The 22,935-nt window shown below is 44.9% G+C and overlaps 3 protein-coding genes across 6 annotated transcripts; all 3 read right to left on the minus strand.

Annotated features, from left to right (window-relative positions):
• Positions 1-207: 207 nt before the first annotated feature.
• On the minus strand, positions 208-4,270 carry kbtbd7 (kelch repeat and BTB (POZ) domain containing 7). Its single transcript, XM_028393679.1, has one exon. It carries the CDS (start codon positions 3,925-3,927, stop codon positions 2,068-2,070), a length of 1,860 nt encoding a protein of 619 aa, XP_028249480.1. The 5' UTR covers positions 3,928-4,270; the 3' UTR covers positions 208-2,067.
• Positions 4,271-7,270: 3,000 nt separating this feature from the next.
• On the minus strand, positions 7,271-14,387 carry slain1a (SLAIN motif family, member 1a). Its single transcript, XM_028394332.1, has 9 exons — positions 13,775-14,387; positions 12,700-12,836; positions 11,072-11,188; positions 10,042-10,137; positions 9,743-9,892; positions 9,153-9,491; positions 8,628-8,816; positions 8,207-8,549; positions 7,271-7,510 (listed from the first exon to the last, which is right to left on the minus strand). The coding sequence occupies exons 1-9, from the start codon at positions 14,254-14,256 to the stop codon at positions 7,435-7,437; spliced, it is 1,929 nt and encodes a 642-aa protein (XP_028250133.1). The 5' UTR covers positions 14,257-14,387; the 3' UTR covers positions 7,271-7,434.
• Positions 14,388-15,781: 1,394 nt separating this feature from the next.
• On the minus strand, positions 15,782-22,721 carry scel (sciellin). 4 transcript variants are annotated; one of them, XM_028394336.1, is made up of 26 exons: positions 22,577-22,721; positions 21,737-21,766; positions 20,735-20,843; positions 20,500-20,562; positions 20,355-20,426; positions 20,243-20,275; positions 20,112-20,150; positions 20,006-20,038; positions 19,866-19,919; positions 19,706-19,783; positions 19,562-19,630; positions 19,372-19,443; positions 19,219-19,287; positions 19,080-19,136; positions 18,470-18,532; positions 18,322-18,375; positions 18,207-18,245; positions 18,057-18,125; positions 17,929-17,979; positions 17,769-17,837; positions 17,625-17,678; positions 17,484-17,546; positions 17,320-17,394; positions 16,370-16,478; positions 16,158-16,260; positions 15,782-16,062 (listed from the first exon to the last, which is right to left on the minus strand). In XM_028394336.1, the coding sequence occupies exons 2-26, from the start codon at positions 21,756-21,758 to the stop codon at positions 16,046-16,048; spliced, it is 1,536 nt and encodes a 511-aa protein (XP_028250137.1). In that variant the 5' UTR covers positions 21,759-21,766; positions 22,577-22,721; the 3' UTR covers positions 15,782-16,045. The 4 variants fall into 4 exon arrangements, with proteins under 4 accessions (XP_028250137.1, XP_028250136.1, XP_028250134.1 ...); XM_028394335.1 differs by having other exon boundaries at positions 17,625-17,675; positions 20,112-20,153; XM_028394333.1 differs by having other exon boundaries at positions 20,112-20,153.
• Between the last annotated feature and the right edge of the window lie 214 nt (positions 22,722-22,935).

A 22,935-nucleotide genomic window follows, 5' to 3' on the forward strand; every position in this document is an offset into this window, starting at 1 on the left:
TATATATATATATATATATATATATATATATATATATATATATAAAAATATATAATTTATATACACACTCTATACAGCACAAATTACTGTATCTGTATTAACCTCATGGACATAAAAAAATACTAAAATTAAAAGAATACAGTATTCAAAAATTCAGTATGTTGGCCTAAAATTATGATTTGTATGGTTCATAAATACAAACACAGCTGCAGTCCTGCATCAGATGTTTATTTTGACACATACACCAAAACGAATAATCCACAACCTGCAGCTCTTCCTGTTTCCCCATTCTCTCTCACACACACACACACAGCGCTTCAACTGTCGGAGAGAGCTGACATGTTCATTTACACACAGCTAACACACCGAGTGTGTGAGTGTGTGTGTGTGTGTGTGTGGGGGGGGGGGGGGGCATCCTTGGTTGGGACAATGGCTTCTTAACATGCACAGAAACTGAAGTAAAAACGATCCATCAGGACAAAACACACACACACACACACGAGTCACAACACTGTGGATTTAGTTTTTTTGTTAAAAATCAAATATAATAAAACACACATAATTCAAAACAACTGAATTTTACTACATCTATAAAGAATCATGGCAAACAGGCTCTGACCTGAGCAGGTGTACAGTACATTGGCTTCTCGGTTTCATATGGTAGTAACCACACAAACTGAGTGTGTGTGTGTGTGTGTGTGCGTGTGAGTTGTCTCGTTGTACATTAACAACATAAAAAATGAATGTTAAAGCCCTGTTCACGACCAGGAGTGTTTAAAGTCATAAACATGAGGCACTTGAGCTGCCGGTCGGCCCACGATTTTCACACCTTCATACATTTAAAGCAGGTGTGCGCTCAATACAAACACAAACAAGCAGCCGTTAAAGCATTAAAGGGGCCTTTCACTAATTTAACATGTCACTTTCCCGCTCAGCATGTGCACACACACTCACTTGTACAGTGCCTTTGTGGCTCTGGAAAGACTGAAGTGAACAAATTTCTATCTAAGAAATGCAGAGAAGCAGGAAGCGTCTGAAAGCAATGCAGTGGTAGCTTCCTGCAAACGTCCCTTCAGACACACACAAGCTGGATTCTGTAACGGGAACATCACAGGTGGAGGTAAGAAGACTGAAGCTGGCTCAGCTGTAGCAGATATTAGGCAGTACAGCGGTTAACTGTCTCATCATGGACACCTGTTTGACATCTTACTTGATTTCCCCACGGGGATTAATAAAGTTAATCTTAACATCTGTTGGGGAAGCAGTGCATTGTGGGAAGTGTAGGATTTGATTTTGGTGTAAGAGAGCAAGTCAGTACAAATCTAGCTGCTTATTGTGTCTCAGATATCCTGCCCCCCACTGACTTTGTGTTGCATGAAGGTTCCTCCTCATCTTACTCGAGAGTCTCTGTGTGCTAAGCTAAAGCAGCATGGGGTTACAGTGGGGTGTGGGGAAGTGATGTCCATGCCTGATGCTACTGAGAAGAACGAGAGCAGCTGATGTCTACCTGTTACTGAAGTTAGTGAAGGCAATGAGGATCAGACAGTTTTCAGTCTGCTGCTGATTACTGGGTGCACCTTCCTGCAAATAAGAAGCCATTAGAGAGAGAGAGAGAGAGACCTGTCATGCTGTCTCTGTTGTAGCACTGGGGAAGCTGTGATGTAAAAACAGCGCCATCTGTAGCCCATTTAAAAAGGCTCAAACCAGCTCCAAGCACTGGATTCTTGTTGATGGAAAAAAACTAACGGTGCCAGTGTGATACTTCATTCAGCTGCCTCATCATTGAGCTAAGCTATGCAGACAGATCGTCCACTCACCCATCAGGTCTTGATGGCTACACAAGTCCTTGTCTCTTGGCATGAATCACAAAACCCAGTCTCTACATTGACCAGGTTTATGAGAGGGATAAAAAATAGAAACATTTTCAAACAGGTTTTTCCATTTCTGTCCAGTTTGTGCTTTGATACTGAATTAACACTGTGGCCTCCCCTGGCTGACAAAAGCACCCTGTAAAAATACATTAAATTAGAATAAGTTAAATATTCTTTGACACAGAAACACATTTCGCTACCAGTTCTCATCTGAGAACGAGCTGGAGCTGCCAGAGTCCGAGTCTGGATCCGTCAACCCGTCAAAGTCCCAGTCGGCGCTGGAGCCGCTGTCGTCGTCCTCCTCTGTGGAGAAGCTGTGCGCAGAGCCCAGGCATGCTGGGTACACGCGTGTTGAAACGCACACGGGTCCCAGCGTGGACACGTACACCGCCATGACGTTCTTCCACGTGTCCCTGGCGGGGTCGTACTCGTGGATGAGGACTCTGTTCTTGTTGTGCTGCAGTAGAGTCTGAGTGAGCAGCAGCAGCTTGTTGTTGTGCTGGATCACCTGGTAGTTTAGAGCCCGGCTGTCAATGGGAATGTCGCCCAGCCTCTTCCACTCGCCCCTGGTGGGGCTGTAGGCCTTCACCACGGGGATGTCGCACACGCAGACGATCTGGTCCTGAAACACACACGCTTTGTGAAGCTTGTCTCTTCTGAGCGACCCACAGTGCCGCCAGCGGTTCCTCTTAGGATCGTAGCAGAGCATTCTCCTTTTGTTCACCACATACAGATGATCGTTCAGCGCCACCACCTGCATTTTACCCAGAGAGTGAGGCAGAGGGGCCACAAACGTCCACTGGTTCCTCTGGACACTGTAACACTCAACCTCCTTTAGCCTGGCGTCGCTCACCGGGTTTCTTCCTCCGAGCAGGTACACGTGGCCGTTGAGGTAGCCCATCCCAGAGTGGATCCTCTCCAGCGGCCGCTCTGCCAGCTCCTGCCAGCTGTTGAGAACGGGGTTGTACAGCCAGAAGTGTTTGGAGAGGTGAGAGGCGAGGTACAAATTGTTTTCAGGCGTGGCACAGGCGATTAAGGACTCCATGGTGGAGCGTTTGTAATCCTGACTGCTGAGGTCTTCTAAAGGAGGAGCCATGAAGTACAAGTCCTCAGAGTACGGGTCACAGCACATTATGTTGTCGTTGGGTAGGCCAAAGAAGAGAATCATTTCTTTTGCGCTCACACCTATCCTGTGTTTAGGTACGTCCACAGGCGCCGACATTCCACAGCTGTCCTCTGCAGACTTGTTAAAAAACAGAGCCAGGTATTTCTCAACGAAAGGCCTGGACATCAGGCTCTCCAGATAACACTTGTCCTTCTCAGTAAACAGGTTCCAGCGCACACACTTCAGCACCTGGGACACATCCTCCTTCTTCTCAGGCGTGTTCACCTCGATCCACTGCAGAGCCGCCGAGCACACCTTCTTCTCACAGTCCACGTCCAGAGTATCCAGAGACAGCAGGTCCTTCATCTGCCCCAGGTCCAGCTCGCAGAGCTCCCCGGAGCTGCACAGCTGGCTGAAGTTCCTGGCTATGAAGGCCTGTGCGTTCTCCTTCAGTTCGGGGTTGTCATAGGTGTCTGCAAACTTCAGGATGCCCACACAGTTGGAGAGGTCCAGCCTCCTGGTCATGAAGCTGGAGCAGGCCTTCCTGATGTACTCCAGCTGCAGCATGTTGGCAGCTGCGTACAGCCTCTGCACGTTGCCCTCCGTGATGGTCACCCTGCCGGTGTAACAGTAGTCAATGATGACAGACATGGATTCAGAGTCCACCCCGCGGATGACCACTCTCTCCTGCATGCTCTCGGTCAGCCCCCCGGTGAACATGCTTTTGAAGTAGGGGCTGGCAGCTGCCAGGACGTTCCGGCTGCACAGGAAAAGTTGGTCGATGTCGCCTCTGGCCTCCGGGGTCTCCTCTTCCTCGCACTCCACTCCGATGGTGACGTCCCCGAGCAGCCGGCAGTCGTACAGTAACTTCAGCTCATCCATCAAACCTCGAGCGTGATTCACGTCCTCCAGCACCTCCGGACCACTGAAGCAGCTCAGCGCAGAAGCCATTGCTGCAACTTCAGCGAGCCGATTTGTAATTTTTACGTCCAGAAACTCGCCGTCATGCGGTGAACACACACGGTAACACGACAGGGCCTGCGCGCCCGCACTGACACATCCGTTCAGAGCCGTAAATCAAACATATGTCGGAGTAAATACATCACCAGCGACTTAACAGCTGAACGGACCCGCGAGTGTCTGTAAACCGACAGTTTTTAGTCTCCGAACGACCATAGTGCTGCGCTGTGAGCCCAGATAACCCGCACATCGAGCCCAAAGAGTGGCTTCACCCACAGGCTTCACTTCATGGATTTTCTCGTCATTGTCGGTGTCTGTTTTGAGTGAAGCGACAACACAGTCACAGCGCTGAGAAAACACAAGTGTCAGTTTTACCAGGCGACACTTTCCGGGCGATATTTTCAAAATAAAACACAAATCGATACAAACAAATCTCTTCAAATTAACTTAAAATCAGGCACGGTAGCTCCTTAAACGATTGTAATACAGATTATTTACGATTTAAAGTCTTCATTACCTGAATAACTTAATAAACCCCCCAAAAATATAAATGTAGTATCTTATTTTGAAGGCACGCTCGCCTTATTTCCTCTATGCGCACTCACACAACCTTGCTAAGAAAATGCTCGCCTCTGATTGGTTTATAAAACTGGGTCGGCTCATGTGTGGTTGCTTCAATACTACTCTATTAAAATATAATAATAAATATAATATATGTATAATATTTATATCATACATATATATAATAGATATATTAATAATTGCATGAATACAACATAATAACAATAATAATAATAATAATAATAATAATAATTATTATTATTATTATTATTATTATTATTATTATTATTATTATTATTATTATTATATATATTATAACTTTGTTGTTAATGTTTTAATAAACAATTAGAAATAAGATTAATTCAGATTTATACTGTTAAACAGGTGCAAATAATTTGCAAATCTGATGTAAGAAATTGCAAATTTCAAAATAAAGGGAACACCAAATATAAAATGTAGCTTGTCATATCTTTAATTCTCACAGCACAATGCTTGTTCAGTCTATCGCCTTCAGTTCACTGTATTTTTATGTTTTTATAATGTAAGAACGATGTTATTCAGATTTAAGTGAACCTGCGGTTGAGGTCATTGATCCTGCGCAGAGCGTCTTGGTTGTGGATGGTCTTGTGGACTGTGATGAGGAAGGGGAAGGCTGAGGGAAGCTCCACCCTTTGGCTCAGCTTCTGGTGACCCCAGTGCAGGCAGTGCAGTCTCTCAGCCAGGTCGCGTCTGCCTGCTCGCTCCAGTGCATCCTGCAGCACTTTGGTCTTATTGGGCTTGTCCCAGGACTTCTCATACCTGAGAGTAAAGAGGGACATCTGAACTGTGTTTGACAGCAAAATATTGTAGTGCAATGTCAAATCCCAACAGACAACACAAATAACTGACGTGAAGAGGTTCTGAGCACATATTTGAATGCAGAGTATCAGCACACTGAACATACCAGCCTTCCAACATGGCTCTGGCCTGGGCGCTCCTCTCTGTAGATTTGTTGTGGAACCGACCGATCTCCCCTCTGTTGAAGCCGAGCTCGTATGCCAGAATGGTCCATTTAAAACCAAGCTGCTCTGAAATCTCCTGCAGCGTCTTCAGGTTGATTACAGCATCCTAAAAAAAAAACAGAAGGATTTAAAAAAATTAAAATGTCTTAGTGACATGAAGATGAAAATAAAAACAGACCCTACATACCTCCTGGGCTTTGTTGGCCATTATCAGGATTTACAGAAGCTCAGCGGTGCAGATCTAAGTCTGGTTTGATGACGTTGAGAAAAAAAAACATACATTTATGATCCAAACAGTAAGGTGCAGATTATTGTCGCTTACCTTCAGGTACAGTATGTCAAATATGAGCTTGGTTTGAGGGGTTACTGGGGAGACCGAACATCAACATACTGTCTCGTTAAACATTAGTCACTTCTCTCAGGGAAGCACGGCGTCTTCACATCATGAAAACACAGTGGAGAAAAGTCTGTATTTTACTTTTAACAGCTCTGATTTCCAAGAGTTTTTACTTTTAGTGCATGCTACAGTTACAGCTGTCCTCAGAAGTACACACCTTTACCTGAGTGTTCTGTTGGCAGCTCAGACATGTGGCATGTCTTTCTCTGTGCAGAGGATTTGTGGGTAAGCTGAGCCAGAGAAGTGTGTTGACCCGCATGCTTAGAAATGCAACAAAAAATACAAAATGGTATAGAAGTATGAACAATGGAACTCAGCCTGTCAGCCTGAACATAAGAGAGAGACATGCTGACATGTGTTTTCTAAAGTAAAGAACACGTTTCTCTCAGCTTCACACCACATAAGACCAAGCATGATCAAGAAATGTTTTGAAATCCCTTTATTCACTTTAAAAATCCACTTGCTCTTTAAGTTCTTATCATCCATAAAAAGCTTCAGGGCTCCATGTGCAATATCACTGCAGCATTTATCAAAGAACATTAAAAACTTAATGTAAAAGATAAAGGAGAAGAAACTAGCCAAAAGATAAAGTGTTTACACTGACATTACTTCATGTCATATTTTACTTAAAGGTAGGGTAGGAGATTTTGAAAACTCAGTGAGAGTCAGCCAGATTTCCAAAGTAAACACACGCCCCTTTCTCTTGGAGCTCACCCCGAAGCCACGCCTCCCAATCACATGGATGCGCATTACCTGAAGACGAGCTGCGGTCTGTGACTTCGGCCATCATGCACGTACCTCTCTGGTGCGCGCAGAGCAGGAAGAGAGTGACAACCAGCCAATACTCCGCGCAGGGTCCACCCGGAGGATTGGCTGATGTTTTTAGTGTTTTATAGCTTCCACAGATGATTCATATTCTTCGTTTTAATGCCAAACTGCCAAACTAATTGGTTGCTATCGGATTGTAAAGAGAAGTTACACTAATTTAACAAGAAGTGCATCAGAATGAAATCTCCTACCCGACCTTTAAGTTACAAAGCAGATCATTTTTTTTGATGTGTTAATTTGATCCAAAGTGCTGCGAGGTCCAGCCAATAAATAGAACCAACAAGAATCACACAAACAGGCACAGGAAGTAACGAAACTTTCAGGTTCAACTTCATATCTGACACCACAAAAAATAATACTAGCAAAAAAATTAGTCATATGAAATCATTAAACATGTGTACAAAAGCATGGGCTGTTTTTTTCTAAGCTTTCAGATGGAGAGAAATTCTATTAAATGAAAGCAGAAACTATCCACGAAAAAAAAACACAGATCAAAGAGGATCCTTTTCACATTTAACAGCTGATTATCAGAGTATTGCCTGGTAGTGTGTCAGTTTCAGCAGGTAGTAAAGTAAAGATCCAGCCGGCTGGACCCAGACAGTTCTCAGTCTGTACCTTCAGTAGTGCTTCTTTTTACTCGTGTTAACAGTCACTCTCAGTCCAAAGATCAGCGTTACCCTGTGCACCGCCCTAACTCCACCTTATTTGGGTTCAGTAGCAGCCATCTTTCCAGCTGGCGTCCCTCAGAGCGCTCAGAGCAGCCAGGCTCTTTGGAGGAGTCAGCAAGCTGCAAAGAAAAGAGAAGTCTATTAAACTCATCAACTCATCAATACTTTATGATAAATTGTGGCAGGAAGAGCAATAAATATTTTGATTTTGATTGATCCTTTGATACGGTGGCTGAGAAAGGCCACACAGACAGACACAAACAGAAGTTAGCCCCACAATGGATGTCAGCAAAACTGCTGGACCACCTACAAAGTAAATGAAAAGGAGAACTGTTGTGAAACATACTTCTCTGTACTTCTGTTGTCGGGCTTTGCATTGTGTTTCTTTCTTGGCCACCATACTTAAAACATCATACAACAATGAAAAACTGTCATCTCATATTGAAGTTGTCTGTGTTTATTTCAGCTCTTTAGCATTTTACCAGCTTGAGCCCTCTCAGCCTGAATTCTACATTCTGGATTTCTTCACAGAACCCAGAGTGTTCGCACTGCTGGTGACACCTCAACCTCACGCTGTACAGCCCTGAGCGCTTCCTAGGCAACAGAGAACGGCTGTCGATCATGAAGTTTGTGGACGACAGCCTGACTGGCTTCATATCAGGGAGGACATCATCAACCTTTCAGGGCTCAGTTTAACAGAAAGCCACCTTTTGTTGCTGTGCACACAGGCAGCTGCAGGCATCACAGCTGTAGCTGTGTTTAACACTCTGTGTTCCACACATGCACAGTAGATCAGCGCTAACAGGCTTCCTTACCTGCGTGTGGGTTGTGTGATTTTGCTCGCTCGTGGAAGCCCACTCGTTCCTACGAAGGAAGCCGGCCGAGGGAGGGAGCTGCGGGGGACACCCGACTGGTTGGTGTTGGTTTTCAGGACCTGTGGCAGCAAACTGCTGCTGCTGCTGCTGGGTTTGAGGGGCTGAGGCAGTGCGGTGCTGCTGGAGATGGAGTGCAAACTGGTGGAGGTGGACAGAGAGGTGGCGGTGGGACCCTGTTGCACTGTGGGGCTTACGTAGGCTGTGGCTTTCAGCGGGTGTCGTGGAGTGGTGGGGAAGTTCCCGACACTCTGGACCCGCTGACTGAGCTGGCCTGGAGAAGGAACTGAGAATAACATCAGTCACTATCTTGCACTTAAACAATGAGCTTCACACAGCTGATTTATGCATTCAGGCGTCTTACTGGAGGACTGGAGTCGAGCAAGCCCATTGGATGAGTCAAAGCTCTGGCTGGTCCGGAGGGAGGACATCGCTGGCAGGGAGGAGGGGCCATGGGAGGGTGGGTTGACAGGGGAGGCCAGGCATGGAACACTGGGAACACTAGGCATGCTGGGAGCTCGGATCAGGTTTGGCATGCTTCTCCGGAGCTTGTCTGTGTGACAGTGTCAACAAAACTGGGTCAGAGCTTGCAGCTGGAGTTCTGGAGCTCCAGGGTTAAAGGAATAGTTTGACATTTTGGGGAAGTTAGAAGCTGCTGCAAGAACATAATCCTTCTATAACCAGCAGGTTATTACTGATTTACAGTGTGGAGATACAGCAGTGTTTACCTCCAGCCAGTATAAGGGCGGTCTGGCCTTGATGCTAGGCTAAGCTAACTTGGCCACTACAGGTGTATTATTGTGAAGTTATATAAGGCTGGATTGGATCTCTTTGTTCCTAAAATGTTGCATTGTTCCTTTAAGAGCCGCAGTTCCATTTCTGCACTCACCTGTGCTATTCCTGTATGCTGACTGTGTTTCTGTGATCAGGCTGGAGGGTCCAGAGTACTGTGAGAGTCCGCTGAGTGAAAACTGAGGGGTGGCTGTGCTGCGTCTGCAGTCTCTGATACTGGAGAAGGTGTGAGAGTGGGGCAGGCTGCCCCGCTGCATAGACCCTGTGCGGAAGAGCGGAGGCTGCGGAGGAGGGAGCTGGTCGTAGCCCTCTTCCTCCTCCTCGTCCTCCTCCTCCAGGTCCATCTCACTGCGCCTGAGGGAGTGCAGGGAGAAGATGGAGTTGCGACGGCTGGCTGCGGCTGTGGCTGAGGTAGAGGCGTAGTCCTGTCGGAGACCTGCAGACACATCGATGCTTTCATCAGTGGAAAAACATGGACCATATGATACATTTCCTACTAGCGGCGCCACTCATCCATTATTCAGGTCCGGAATCAGTAAACCAGACTGATACAGCGAAGCTTTTTGCAAAATGTCCTGCATAATTTATCAAGAGAGTGTCCAACAAGATATCACTGTCTGTTCAAGTTCAACTGTTCAAAGGTCAAATATTTGTTTACATAAAAAAATCTGTTTTCACTTGACTCACTCTCCTCCTGAAGTCGTGCCATGACCTCCACGTCTGTCATGTCCTGCAGTTTGTAGCTCATAGAGATGGAGTCTTCCTCCAGCTCTGACACACCCACGTCACTGTCCACGGAAGACTGAGGAGTGATTGCTGCATGTTGGCGACCCACATCTAAACACACACACACACACAAATCTGTGAACACACACACTCAGAGGCCACAAATGTGACACGTGATGCTTATGTGTAAACAGTCGTTACTGAGGAGCCTACGGAACGACAAGGACAGCAGGGTGGACATGTTGTCAGTGAGGCCTTACTGTGGAGAGTGGAGTTTGACAGGAAGGTGGGCGCTCGGTCACTGAGGCTGCAGCTGGCCCTGAGAGGGGGAGACTGGCCGGAGGACGGTAACGAGGCTTCAGAGATGAAAAACACACAAAACAAAAGAGAGAAAAGACTCAACCAGCAGCCTGACATGCAGATCCACCCTGCTCTCACCAATAAAAGATGGCCGAACAGGCAGAAGGAGCTTTTCTCTGGTGGAGGTGGCCTGTCTCCATCTGTCTGAGGGTATGACCTTATAATCTCCTCCCTGCAATTTTCTGTAATCTGACTGTAAACTGCAAGAAACAGGTTGTTTAAGAATCTGGGTTATGTATATACAAAGTGTTTTGGAAGCAACAAATGTTTGTGGCTCAGTTTTTTTTATTCTATATACTCTATAATAAACAGGATGTTAAAGGAAGGAGTGAAAAATTCAAATTATTAGGCATACTTTAAGGGCGTTAATGTGAAAGATATCAGCTAATTACCTTTCATTTGCACAATCTGGCTACATTGTTTTGTAAGTTTATTGGTTGTTAGTTGAAAGCAGGCTTCAGACGTTGGCGTAGTTCCACCTCTGCCTGCAAAAGTGAGGCCAAAATAGTTCACTTATGGGATTATTAAATACAAATGTATGGGAAAATATCTGGGTCTGTCCCCCATCCACTAACATGGAGGAGGTGAGGTTTATGACCTATACTGCAGCCAGCCACTAGGGGGTGATCCAGATGTTTTGGCCTCACGTTTGAAGCGCAGTTATGGCGTCCATGTTGATGCAGAGCAGCTCTGTTCAGGTGAACAGTGCTTTTGGTTAGCATGCCGAGGCTAATTAGCACAAGCACAAGTACAGTTTTTGGGTGTTTGGCTAAAGCTAACGGCTATCAGAGTGACTTGTTTCTGGTATAGATCAACAATTTTATGCATATACCATTAAGAAGGTGCACAGATGACGTGCGATACACAACTTTACAAAACACAGTGACCTGTTTATGGTTATCAGGAAGTACATGCGTGCATTTGTGTTACCTGGGGGCTCTGTTAGTGCAGCAGATTTAGAGTAAGGCAGGACGGGGCAGCTGAGGGTGGACAGGCCTTCTACGCAGCTGTACGGACGGACAGGAGAGACTCCTCGCCAACGCTTGGCTAGAGACAAGCGCACATGTTAGTCTGACCGCTTTGTACAACACACATGTACATACATACAGTACACTGACTGACATATTTGTGGCCAAACGTTAATCTGCTCTTACAGATCAGTATTGATGTTGTAAATGATTGGCGGTAAGACGAGGTTTAGCTTACCGCGGCGGCTTATTCAGCTAAACCACAGATTTTTTTGGGAAGGATAAGCCGGGATTGAGCATGTCGGCTACATCCCATTCCCAAAATGGGAATTAGATCTACTTTAGGGTGTGGAGGTTACATTTGAATTTCCAGCCACTGTCATAACACAGAGTCTATTATCTCATTAATATTGCTTATTAACATTCATTTACACCTATAAAGCTCTAATAATGACAATTATTTACAACGCATTAACACTGATGCCTCATTAGAAGGTGGCACTACTGCTTAGCGCTGACTAGTAGAGACTATGTGGACTGGATCATGTGTAAACACCCCTCTGATTGGTAGTCAGAGAGGCGCACACCTGACAAAAGTGCAGCGTTTGGCATTCTTAACACAATTAGGCTCAAACACTCCTGATTCACGGCAAGTTACACAAACAAACGATGGCCGGATCTCAGACAGAAGGATGTATTCATGACCCCGAGGAGCAGAGCCAGCCTGCACTGAATACGGCTTTAGAAAGAGAGACCAGAACCTTGAACCACAAACACACCAACGCACCAACTAATGTGTGTTAGTGAGTCTCAGTGCGGACGCCACACGTCCTCAATCTGAGGGCGTTTGATCACAGAGAAAAACAGAAATCACAGCTTTATGTGGTTTCACAGTACAAAAGTCTCTCGTGCAAATCGGCCTCAAAAACCCAGTTAATGTAAGCGCGGTTGCCACGGCAACCATATCCCTTTTTTTTTTTGCATGCATGGGAGCTGAAACTGTAAAGCAGCAGATTGAAAACTGGGTCCACCAGCAAATAACCAGCAAACAACACGAGCGTCTTTATGTGTGTCGCACCATGTTTTCTGAAGCCTTAATAAACCCCGCCCCCTGTTGATGAGCTGGAAGCTGCGGCGTGCGCACACTAACCCGTGTTTCTGGGTCTGAAAGCAGGATGATAAACGACCGGAGCTGAGGCAGAATGCAATGGACTAAAATCTGGCTCACACTAACACCTCCACAAATTAAAAATTAAAGATTATTATGCAGTGAATATCCCTTTTAAAGAGCCACTTGTAGGTGATCATAATTTGACTCGAGCTTTCTAATCCTCTCCACAGTTTTTTGTACATTCAGCTGCACTCCGAATGGATTTCTGCAGCAAATCCTTTAAACTGATCTCTGGAGAAACTGACATTCAGGCCTCCGATTCCAATGAGTGGCAAAGTTGGGCGAGACACTTCGAAATCCGGCCGCGCGTGGAGACATTCTGTGTCACAGCTTACGATCACATGTCAACATACCAGAGAGTGGGAAAGAGAGAGAGACAGATGAATGCTGTTAATCTGTAATATGCTACATCACGGTACCTTGGTCTATTCTGTGGCGGAACGTCATCCTGGCCAGCGCCACCTCTGGCCCCGGGTGGTCCAGTACCTGCCTGCACCACTGCAGAGGGCTGAGGATGCTTTCAGCTTGCAGCTTAGCTCTGGGACTCACGTACAGCCTGGAACACACAAACACAGAGTCAGGACCTTTACAGCACAGATACAGGCGACACAGAGACGACGAAGATCTCTGACATCAGCTTCTGAAATGCAACAATCTGCTCCTATAACTTGTGATATTTAACAATAATTGGAAAGTTTGTGATGTGTAGTGTTGTGCTGCCAGCATATTTTGTGCTGCCTCAGGTAGAAAATGTGTGTATGTGTGTATAAGAACACACACTTTAATGCACTAACTTATCCAATTCCGGCCTGTTTGTCGGCTGTGAGTGCAGCTGGAGGAAGTGTCTGTAAACGTTTCTTAAATATACAATAAAGGGAGATCTGTGTGAGCATGCAGTGTGTTTAGATGGATGAGGAGGTGATGACGATGTGTCTCTTCCATGTAAAAGATTACAAACCAGACTTGACTGATCTTTAATTCGCCAACTAGGCCACAGCTTTGCTCCGACTTGTGGGTCAGTTAGTTGTGTTAAATGGAGTAAGGACACATCAGTGCTGCGTTCAAGCTGCGTGCTACATTTTCCACATCATCACTCCAGATAACATGAAGCTGGAAGCGGTTCAGTGTGTGTCGCTACCTCGGTCAGCAGCAGCAGCAGCAGCAGGGTGGTTCAGCCTGAGGTCGAGCAGCAGAGCCGAGCTGCCGGATCGCAGGCTGAAGGGGGTCATTGTTTCTAAATTCATCCCAGCAGCGGCCTGACTCTGAACACATACCTATGCTGCACGCTCGGTGCATTCTGGGATGCTCCCAGCTTGTGTCAAATCTGGTTTTTGTTCTTCAGTATAAACGCCTCTGTGTGCAGGAGGAGTCACTAACACAATCAATGGCTGAGGATCATGTTCACACAGTGCCTCCATCTGATGTTTCAGTGACAGGGAGGATGGTACCCTGAACAGATCCATCAGCATTAAGGTGTTTTGACTGAGTAGTTACCAGCTTTCAGGCGTCCCGACGGGGAGCACGACGTTCAGGTCCAAAACATCCACCTCATCCAGAACAGTTGCGTCTCCAGCGGCGCTGCTGTCCTCCTCCTCCTCCTCCTCCTCCTCCTCCTCCACGGCGGCATCATCACCAGGAGACACCGAGCTCGCCTGGAAATAGGCGAACGGCTCCTCCGCCGGACCTCGAGGTGCCGGGACACAGGGACGGGACTGTGTCGGACTAGAAATGTCATATTTACAGGAGAAACTGTCAGCACCCCCGCGCAGGCACGACAACGACAGCGCGGTCCGGAGAGGAGCAGGGCCGATGGAGCGGTTGTTTACAGCGTTCGCTCGAGTCCGCAATTGTTCGTTTTGCTTCTCCAATTTTCGGACCAATTCCTGCAGCTTCAACACCTCCAGCTCCGCGTTGGTGATTTTATTGTTGCCATTGACGTCTGCCATCATCTGGGGGTTCAACACCTCTGCTTCCATTTGGTAAAAAGCACATTGAGAGTAGGGCAGAAAGCACGGCCTGCCCGCCCGCCTGCCTGCAGAGGGTCCTATTCAAATCAGAGAGGGAGTCCAGATCCCCCCGTTTAAAGCTCTCTCTCTCTCACACACACACACACTCACACACTCACAGACACACACGGTGATGCTGCTGCTGCTGCTGGGATGACTGCACAGACCGCTTCCTATTGGTCAGCAGCTTGGAGTTTAACTCCCATCACACCACTGCTGAGGAAGGATTTATTAAACATTTTTTTTTCGTCACGTGATTATGTATTTTATTGAAGGTTTTTCTAACTTCTAATAAATAAATTAATATTTTAATTATTACTAAACAAATTAACGAATAAAAAAGAGCGTTAGCATTTTAGCACTTCCGGTTCCCTCCTCCTGACGTTTTTTGTGTTTTTACGTGTCTGAAATAAAACACGGACTGTAGTTAGCTGAGCTAAAAGATGGATTATCCACCTAAAAAATAACAACAGGTTTAATACTGTCAATGAGACACCATTAAAATCATTTAATTTACACTTTTATAACATGAAAAGTGCCAACCTGTCATAACAGTGACAATGACGTCACTGGGAAACGGAGGCCAATGCGGAAGTGGTGTTAAAGTTGCAATACCGCCGTTGGCCGGCTGGGGGCTGGCGCTAAAAAGCCTCCAGCTGGCTCCCACTGTAATTTCTTCTTCATTAAATACTTAAATAGTTATTTTCAAAATGTTGTATTACTGTATTGATGACGCCCCTGGTTCTCCATAGTCCTGGTGGTCCATCTGAAAATAAAATAAGGGGGCGTGGCTGAAATGATTGACAGGTCAGCTTTTTTTAGTGATGTTGGTGTTCATCCTTCCCTCCTGCATTAAAAGCTGTTTAGTCCAAGCCCGATGTAAAAAAAAAAAAAAGTTAAATAACACTGAGCTGTAGGTCAGGTTAATGTAGGCAGACACCGCCTCCACCTTTAAGACCAGACTTTAAACCTTTCTGTTTAACAAGCTGTATAGCTGGTCTAAAGTGCAGTGTGTAGGCCCGGCAGGCATAGACACAGTCACTTGTTATATATTAATACAGCCACTGGTGGAATAGAGCCAATAAACCCTCAGCCTGCAGCATATAGCTGGGCTGCTATAGGCCTCCGCTGTCAGGGGACACAAGCATGATCCACTGTCCCCTTCAACCCCTCTGACCCTCATACTAGTGAGTCACGTCATTAACTTTGTTTCCTGTCTTCCTTGTAGTTCTCCCTCTCTCTCTCTCTCTGCAGGTCTCTCTGGAGGCAGAGAGAGAGAATAAAGTGCTGTATAAATAAAAACTGACTTACTTCACTTACTTAACAAGTAAAACATGAGAGATGCTCAGCTCACAGGCAGCACTGACCGATGAGTCCATGCGTTTGGTCATTTAATTATTATTGTCATTAAGGAATGACAGATGAGGAGAGGACTCTGTTTGTGAAGGCAGGCTCAAGAAGAGAAGAGGATACATTCTAAGACGACATCAGCAGGTGCATTTATTGTCTTTATTGCACAAAGAAAAAGCCCCCGGCCCTCAATATTGCAACTATCTATCTATCATCTTATACACAAGCTCTGCCCAAAAAGCTGCACACTTAAAGAGAATACGCGGCATATCACGACAACAACGCTACAATAATTGTAAAATATGTCATGTGCACTACACGTGGTGCGTATGTTATCCAAAAAAATGTAACCCATGCCACCCAAACTGTGATGATACACAATAATCCATCCTTCCATCCTTACGGAGGCTCAGCGTCGCCATTTTTCTGCACAAAGAAAAAGAACAGAACCAAAAAACAAATCACATAAAATGAAGTAATAAATGATCGATAATGTCTCAGAATGAGGATTTATGTTTTACCTCTGGTGACCTCAAAGCAGTTCTCACAGTGCACCATGCGTTTGTAGATCCACATGCTGTCCCCGGCCTTCAGATTACCCAGAGTGCTGTTACACACACCACACTGCCGGAACACAAACAAACACTCACATACATGCTGAGCAGTACTTAGACACATCTGGCTGCACTTTGCACGTTTTGAACCACAGCAAGTAACACATGAACGTGCTCACTTTGAAGCAGGAAGCATGGCAGTTGATCTTCAGGTCGTCCAGGACCATCTTGGCATCAGCGATGAAGGGTTTACGGCAGATGGTGCACAGGTCTTTCTCAAGCACAGGCCTATGTGGGAAAATAAAGTGTTTTACAGTACAGAGTTTTAAAAGGACACTTGGAATCTGTCTCAGCTAATGATCCTATTTAAGATCATGGACCTCAAAAGATGCACCCGAAGCACTGACTAAGTCTCCATGCACCAACATTTAGTCACCTTCCTAAAACAATGGCCCGTGGCATTATTTGACAAAAAAGGTTTTAAGTCTTAATCGTCTCCCTTGTTGTGCAGAGGTACGTGCACACTGCATTGAGAATCCTGATGTAGCTTAATAGAAATGACCGTAAGCCAATGAATGTTTTTGAGAAGGATCACACATTTGTGACTACAAATTGGTAGGAGATGCACAATAGTATGTCAATACTTATCTATGTCATAACCTTTTTGAAATCATTGATAAATATTCAATATCTGGTTCAACTTTTTGTCTTTCCTGAAAAATCTAAAAATATGACAGGCCATTATGTTTGGAGGGTGTCTAGGTGCTCTCTCTCTCTAATGGGTGCTAGACTTTAGGGTGTCCCAGGTCTCTATATGAGTGAGTGATCACGTCCATAACATGAGGACGAGCTTCCAGAGGGATCTTATGATTTTATGATCTTTTCCTCCTGTAAGTGCTACAGTCTCTGGTGCACTTACGCCCCTGCGTGTGCGCTTTGAGGAGGTCTTGTAGGAGGTCAGTGCAGGTTTGAGGACAGGCCCATAGAAGCTTGATGCAGATGTGAGAAGTCTGGCTTTCTAAACTGGACCAAGTAGCTTTACTGACTAAACTCAGCCCTGGTTTGGTGGAATCACTGACATGTGACCCGCTCTGCCTTTGTGTTCCTGCGGGATAAGTGTCAAACTCACCTGTCTGGAGAGGTGTACACGCTCTTTGTGGAGGATTTGGAGTAGACCGGATCTGACAGAATATCATCTGACCTGCTGTGAGAGGTCAGGGCAGAGAGGCTGGTGTTACTCTCATGTAATGATGTTAGTACAGCAAAGATACTGTGATGAGGAGCCTCTGATACCTGCTGCTCTTGTAAGATTTAGTGGTGTAGACAGTGGGGCTGGTGATGCTGCTGTACTCGTAGCTTAAAAACAAAACACAACACGTCACATGTGACGCTGAGAACACTTCAGTCTAAGTGACGGTTTGCTGTGACTCCTACCTGGAATCTGGCCTGGAGTAGGAGTAACTTCTACGGTCGCTGCTGTAGTCGCTGCTGGGCGAGCAAACACAGAACAGACTGACGTTAACAGAAGGACAACAGAGGAGTCGTTACAGACGGCCTCTGAGAGGAGCACGTGAATACCTGGGTGTGGTGCTGATGGTGTGGGAGGTGGTGCGGGTGGAAGGAGTATCCTCAGAGTATGAGCTGTAGCTGTGCATCAGACACGCAAATGAATGAGTCAGATGTCATCACCCAGCTCTCATCCAACGTTATTACTGTCAATATTCCACATCATGTTTACCTGGTGATGGTGCGGGTGGAGGATGTTGTTGTCAGTGCTGGGCTTTCTCCTCTAAAAGACAACAAAAGAAGCTGTCAGAGTAAATATATAGCGTGTGATGTCTGTGGTGTAGAGGGTGTGCTGTTTACCTGACAGAAGAAGACAGGTCAGATGTGATGGCTTTAGGCAGCAGAGTGTCGTACAGCGCATCCTCCGCTCTGTCAAAACAACAGCTTCATGCTCAGACCGCACCGTCAGAGGCTAATTACTCGGAAACAGACGGATGGAGGTTCACTTACGTGGAGGAAGTCTTTGTTGTGGTGCTGGTTTTCACATCCCTTAAAAAATAAAATCATGTTATTACAGACATTCATGGCGCTGCCTCTGTGAATGTGACGTCCTGCCGCCACTCACCCGTTGGTGCTGCTCTTCACCGTCACCGTCTCAGTGCTGGACACAGTGGTTTTGCTGGAATAACAATGAATTTGATTAGCTCCACAGCGCGGACATTATCATAATGAAGGCACTCTAAGGAAGAAGTGCTTATTAATTTAAACATTACCTGTCAGTGCTGTCACCTTTGACAGTCCAGGGAATGAGAGTGTTATAGAGCTGGTCCTCAGCACTGCACAGAAAAACCAAATAAACCAAATGAGGATGATGAAATATTATTATTTCAGGATGGAATCACACTGATGGAGGCTCCAGGCTCCAGGCATGGTGAGACCACTCACACACCTACAGACCATCTGGGCCTTAAACTGGCCGACATGTTTGTCAGGGGATGACTGTACCATCACTGCTCTACAGTGTGTGGAGGATGTCAGTGGTGATGTCATCATTTCTAAGAATAAGACGGCAAATCCCATGAGAAGCAGTCTGTGTCTGAGGACTCAATGGTTTCTCCCACTGTGTTTACAGGGACCATACGTTTACTTTGATGACCAGATGACCTCTCTTTCACTCTCCTACATGTTTTAAAGGCCCTTCTCAGTAGTAACTCATACGGTGTTCCTCAGGGCTCTATCCTTGGTCCCTTATTGTTTACTATCTACATGCCACTTCTGGGTTAGACAAGTTTATTGGTTTATAATTATTATATGATTTGAATTAAGACCATTTCTTTCTTGCATCAGCGCCCGTTATTATACCCACTCCTGGATGGAACTCACTTTGCGTCATTGCTGCTCTTCACGGTCACAGTCTCAGTGGTGGAGATGGTTGTTTTGCTGAGAATATATATATATATTCATTACTGAGTATATAATTGCTTGGCATCCATGTAGCTCATGTTTTGAACTGATGACTCACCTGTCTTTGGGAGGGGACTCAGACTTGATGGTGGAGGGGATGAGCTTGTCGATGAGCTTGTCCTCCGCCCTGCACAGGATCAGACCACATTAGCTTCGGCCATATTTAGATTCAAACATGCTGCTTTGTTGTAGGATTCTGACCACGTCTTACTCTGTAGTGCTGACCACAGTTTTCTCCGTCACCTTGGTGGTTCTGGTCGGTGTGTATGTAGAGTACACTGGCCTGAGTGGAAGCATGAGAAAACTTATTTTACTTCAGTATTGACTGTGTCTCTCTGAGGAGGGAATGTAGCTGGTGTGTGTGTTGTTGTTGTAAACACTGATTAATGAAGGATTCTTACTCTTTGCTGGAAGACTTGACGCGCTCCGTGAACGTCTCGGTCTTGGTGGGACTTTTGACCACGGGAGATCTATAAAAGAAAAGAGAACGATGTCACTGAGCTGACCGCGTTTGTGTTCCATAATCCTGTCGCAGCGTTGTGTACCTGACACTCTGGCTGGTGGTGGTGATGGTGGTCTCTGTGGTCGTGCCATCCTTGGAGACGGTTGTGGTTGTTTTGGTGCTGGAACAGGAGAGAAGCTGTTGTTATTGGCTGAATGCTTCATGGTCAGTTTACTCCTTGTTGTGAGAGTTTGTTGTGTTACCTTGTCTTCGGCTCCTCCGTGATGGTTGTCTTATATGTGGTGGTGCTGGTGGTGCTGCAGGGACATGAAAACATAATCAAGATGACACATCATGTTTATGTCTCCGTGCAGCATATGTGATGGAACGGAGCGATACGTACGTGGAGGGAGAATCTGACTTCAGAGTGGAGGAGCTGCAACAAAGAAGAGGATTATTTAGATTATTATGGCCGCAAGCATCAGCACTGGTCAGCTTTAACTCTGTACCTTTTGGTGTAGGAGGTGGTTTTGGTGGAGGGCAGCGTGCTGCTGGTTGAGGGGGAGGATTTTATTTATCAGCAAAAACCAATCAGTAAAACTGCTACAAAAGGAAAAACCTTCTATAAAAGTGAACCAACCTGCTCCTCAGCTCATCCTGACTGGTGCTGAACCTGCAGTGACACAAGTCAAAGGTTTATATTAAACAGAAACCAGAACAAAAAGGCGCCTGGACCTTGGTTAAAACTCTACCTCTTGGTGAGAGCCTGCACAGATGTTGAGGTGCTGCTGGGTTTGGTGCTTTTTGCTTCTTCAGGCTCTGAACTGTAAGAAAAAAAAGGTGAGCGTCCCGTTACTTTGTCCTTCACACAAGGAGACGTTCAGGAGTGTGTTTTACCTCAGGAGGGTTTCACTGGATCTGTACCGGCTCAGAACAGACTTGCCAAAATTTGGGTCTCGGCTGCAGGAGGAAAAAGTTTATTCGTTTATCAGCAGACGTGACTCAACACTGGGACGCGTGAAAGGAATGCACAGGGAGGACTGGGACATGTTCCACGGGTCACACCCTGCACTTTCTCCATTGTCACTGTGTGCGTGTTTGTGTGTTAGTGCACCGATAAATAAATTCTTACTCGACAGGTTCGTCCTCTTCTTCGTCTCTTCTGATCCAGCTGTTGTCCTTCAGCAGAGAGGTCTTCTTCTTGCTCTCTTCAATAGCCACACTGGGGCTGATGGTCTTTGCTGCCAACACAAGGTGAGTTTATGAGACATGTTTTTATTTCTTTCTTCTTCTTTTCTTGTTGTTGATTATTATGAATACTGTGTAAACATTAAAGTATTTATGTGCAGCATAAGTCTGTAACCTATTTACATGCTGGTCTAATATTCTTTGTTTTCATTTTGTTGAATCTTTCTCCTTCACAGCTTATTTTCCCCAAGCCTTTATTTTGAGCCTCAAACTTGGGATTATTTTATTTTTACTTCTAAAAAAATATTATCATAAAAAATACTCAGTGGCTCAGTGTTATATTTGAAATATTTATGACAAATTGACAGCTTCTCAGAGGTCAAATGTGATCCAATATGTCTGAAACATAATCAGATCTGAGAAAAAAAACAACATTAATCACCTCAATTTCCCCATTGTGGGACTAATAAAGGTTTCTTAATGTCACAGGTTCTAATGTGAAGGACATCGGGTTATAACCTTTAAAGCTCAAAGACTAGTGTGTCATTGTAAAGGACAATAAATAAACTATATATATAATATTTCTCAGTACTTACTAAATGAATTATTATTTATTACTTAATAAATAATAATAATAAAAATAATAATAATTATTATTATTTATTACTTACAAAATAAACTATATATATAATATTTCTCAGTACTTACTAAATGAATTATTATTTATTACTTATTAAATAATAATAATAATAATAAAAATAAAAATAATAATTATTATTATTTATTGCTTAATAAATAAACTATATATATAATATTTCTCAGTACTTACTAAATGAATTATTATTTATTACTTAGTAAATAATAATAATAAAAAAATAAAAATAATAATTATTATTATTTATTACTTAATAAATAAACTATATATATAATATTTCTCAGTACTTACTTTGTGTTGAGTACCTGCTCATTTTGCAACCTGTAAATGAGAAAGAACAAGAAGTCAATGCATCACATTAAAGACAGTACGTCTCATTATCCAGCAGGTGGCGCTGTAGGCCCAGGCGTCCACGCTGGTGTCTGTAGTGGATGTTTAACCTGAGATCTTCACACTTTAAAATTCCACTGGAGACGTCAGAATTTCCCTCCGCTCTTCGTTAAGCACTGCAGGAACACACGGTTCTGTTCGAAGCGCTGCACTGATTACGCCCCTGAACTGGTTTATCTTGAACTGTACCCACATGATGACACACCCACCCTCCATAACACACCTTCTCTAAACACACCTTTGTCAGCAAAACAGAGGGGTGTACCACGAACATACCATTAGCTATTGATGATAAAGATCATGCCCTTTCGACTACACACCAAACACTCCCAGAAACCTTAGTGCACGTTCCAGCTGTGACAAACTGTCAATTATTAGCACTCACTACTCATCCTGGTGCCTCCTGATCCTATAATAAAGATCCGAACTGTACAATGTCATGTTTAAATAGAACACTCAGTCTGTAGCTGACCACAGACGATGGTTGTTAGAGTCATGTTGTGCAGCAGATCAGGTCTGTGGTGTGATCAGTGGTTTGACAGCTTGGACAGAAAACGTTTATTTATGTTAATTTTAAACTATGTTAATCTTCTCCTGTTTGCTCTGCCCTCTAAACCTGGAGAAGAACTTCATATGATGACTGTAAGAGTCGCTAACGCTGCCGTACTCAGAGAGAAGTCACAACTTTAAAAGACTTTTTCATTTTTACAGTTAATTTTGAATTCCAACCTGAGTACGTACCTCCTCAGATGCTTCTCTGTGTGTCCCGCTGTGAAGCTCTCTCCTGTCCTGAACACCTGTCTGCCGCGCTGCACAGTCACAGTCACACCTCAGTCATTCCTCCGGCTTTTAACCTTATGGGAGGAGATCCAAGGGCACCTGAGGGTGTGGCTTTAAAGAACAAGAATGCTTCTCAGAGGCTCAGCTTCTCCGTCATCACCACTCAAAACTTTTAAATAATTGCTCTGCTTGTAGTAAAAACGGGTGGAGTGCTAAAGGAATGGAGGAAGCAGACCTCCCACAGGGTGTGTGAGGTTGTCTGTCTGTAACCTACACGGCCTTCAACTTAATGAGATACTTTAAACATGGCTTCAAGCAGT

This window comes from Parambassis ranga, chromosome 21 (genome assembly GCF_900634625.1).
Source record: "Parambassis ranga chromosome 21, fParRan2.1, whole genome shotgun sequence".
Taxonomy (NCBI): Eukaryota; Metazoa; Chordata; class Actinopteri; family Ambassidae; genus Parambassis; species Parambassis ranga.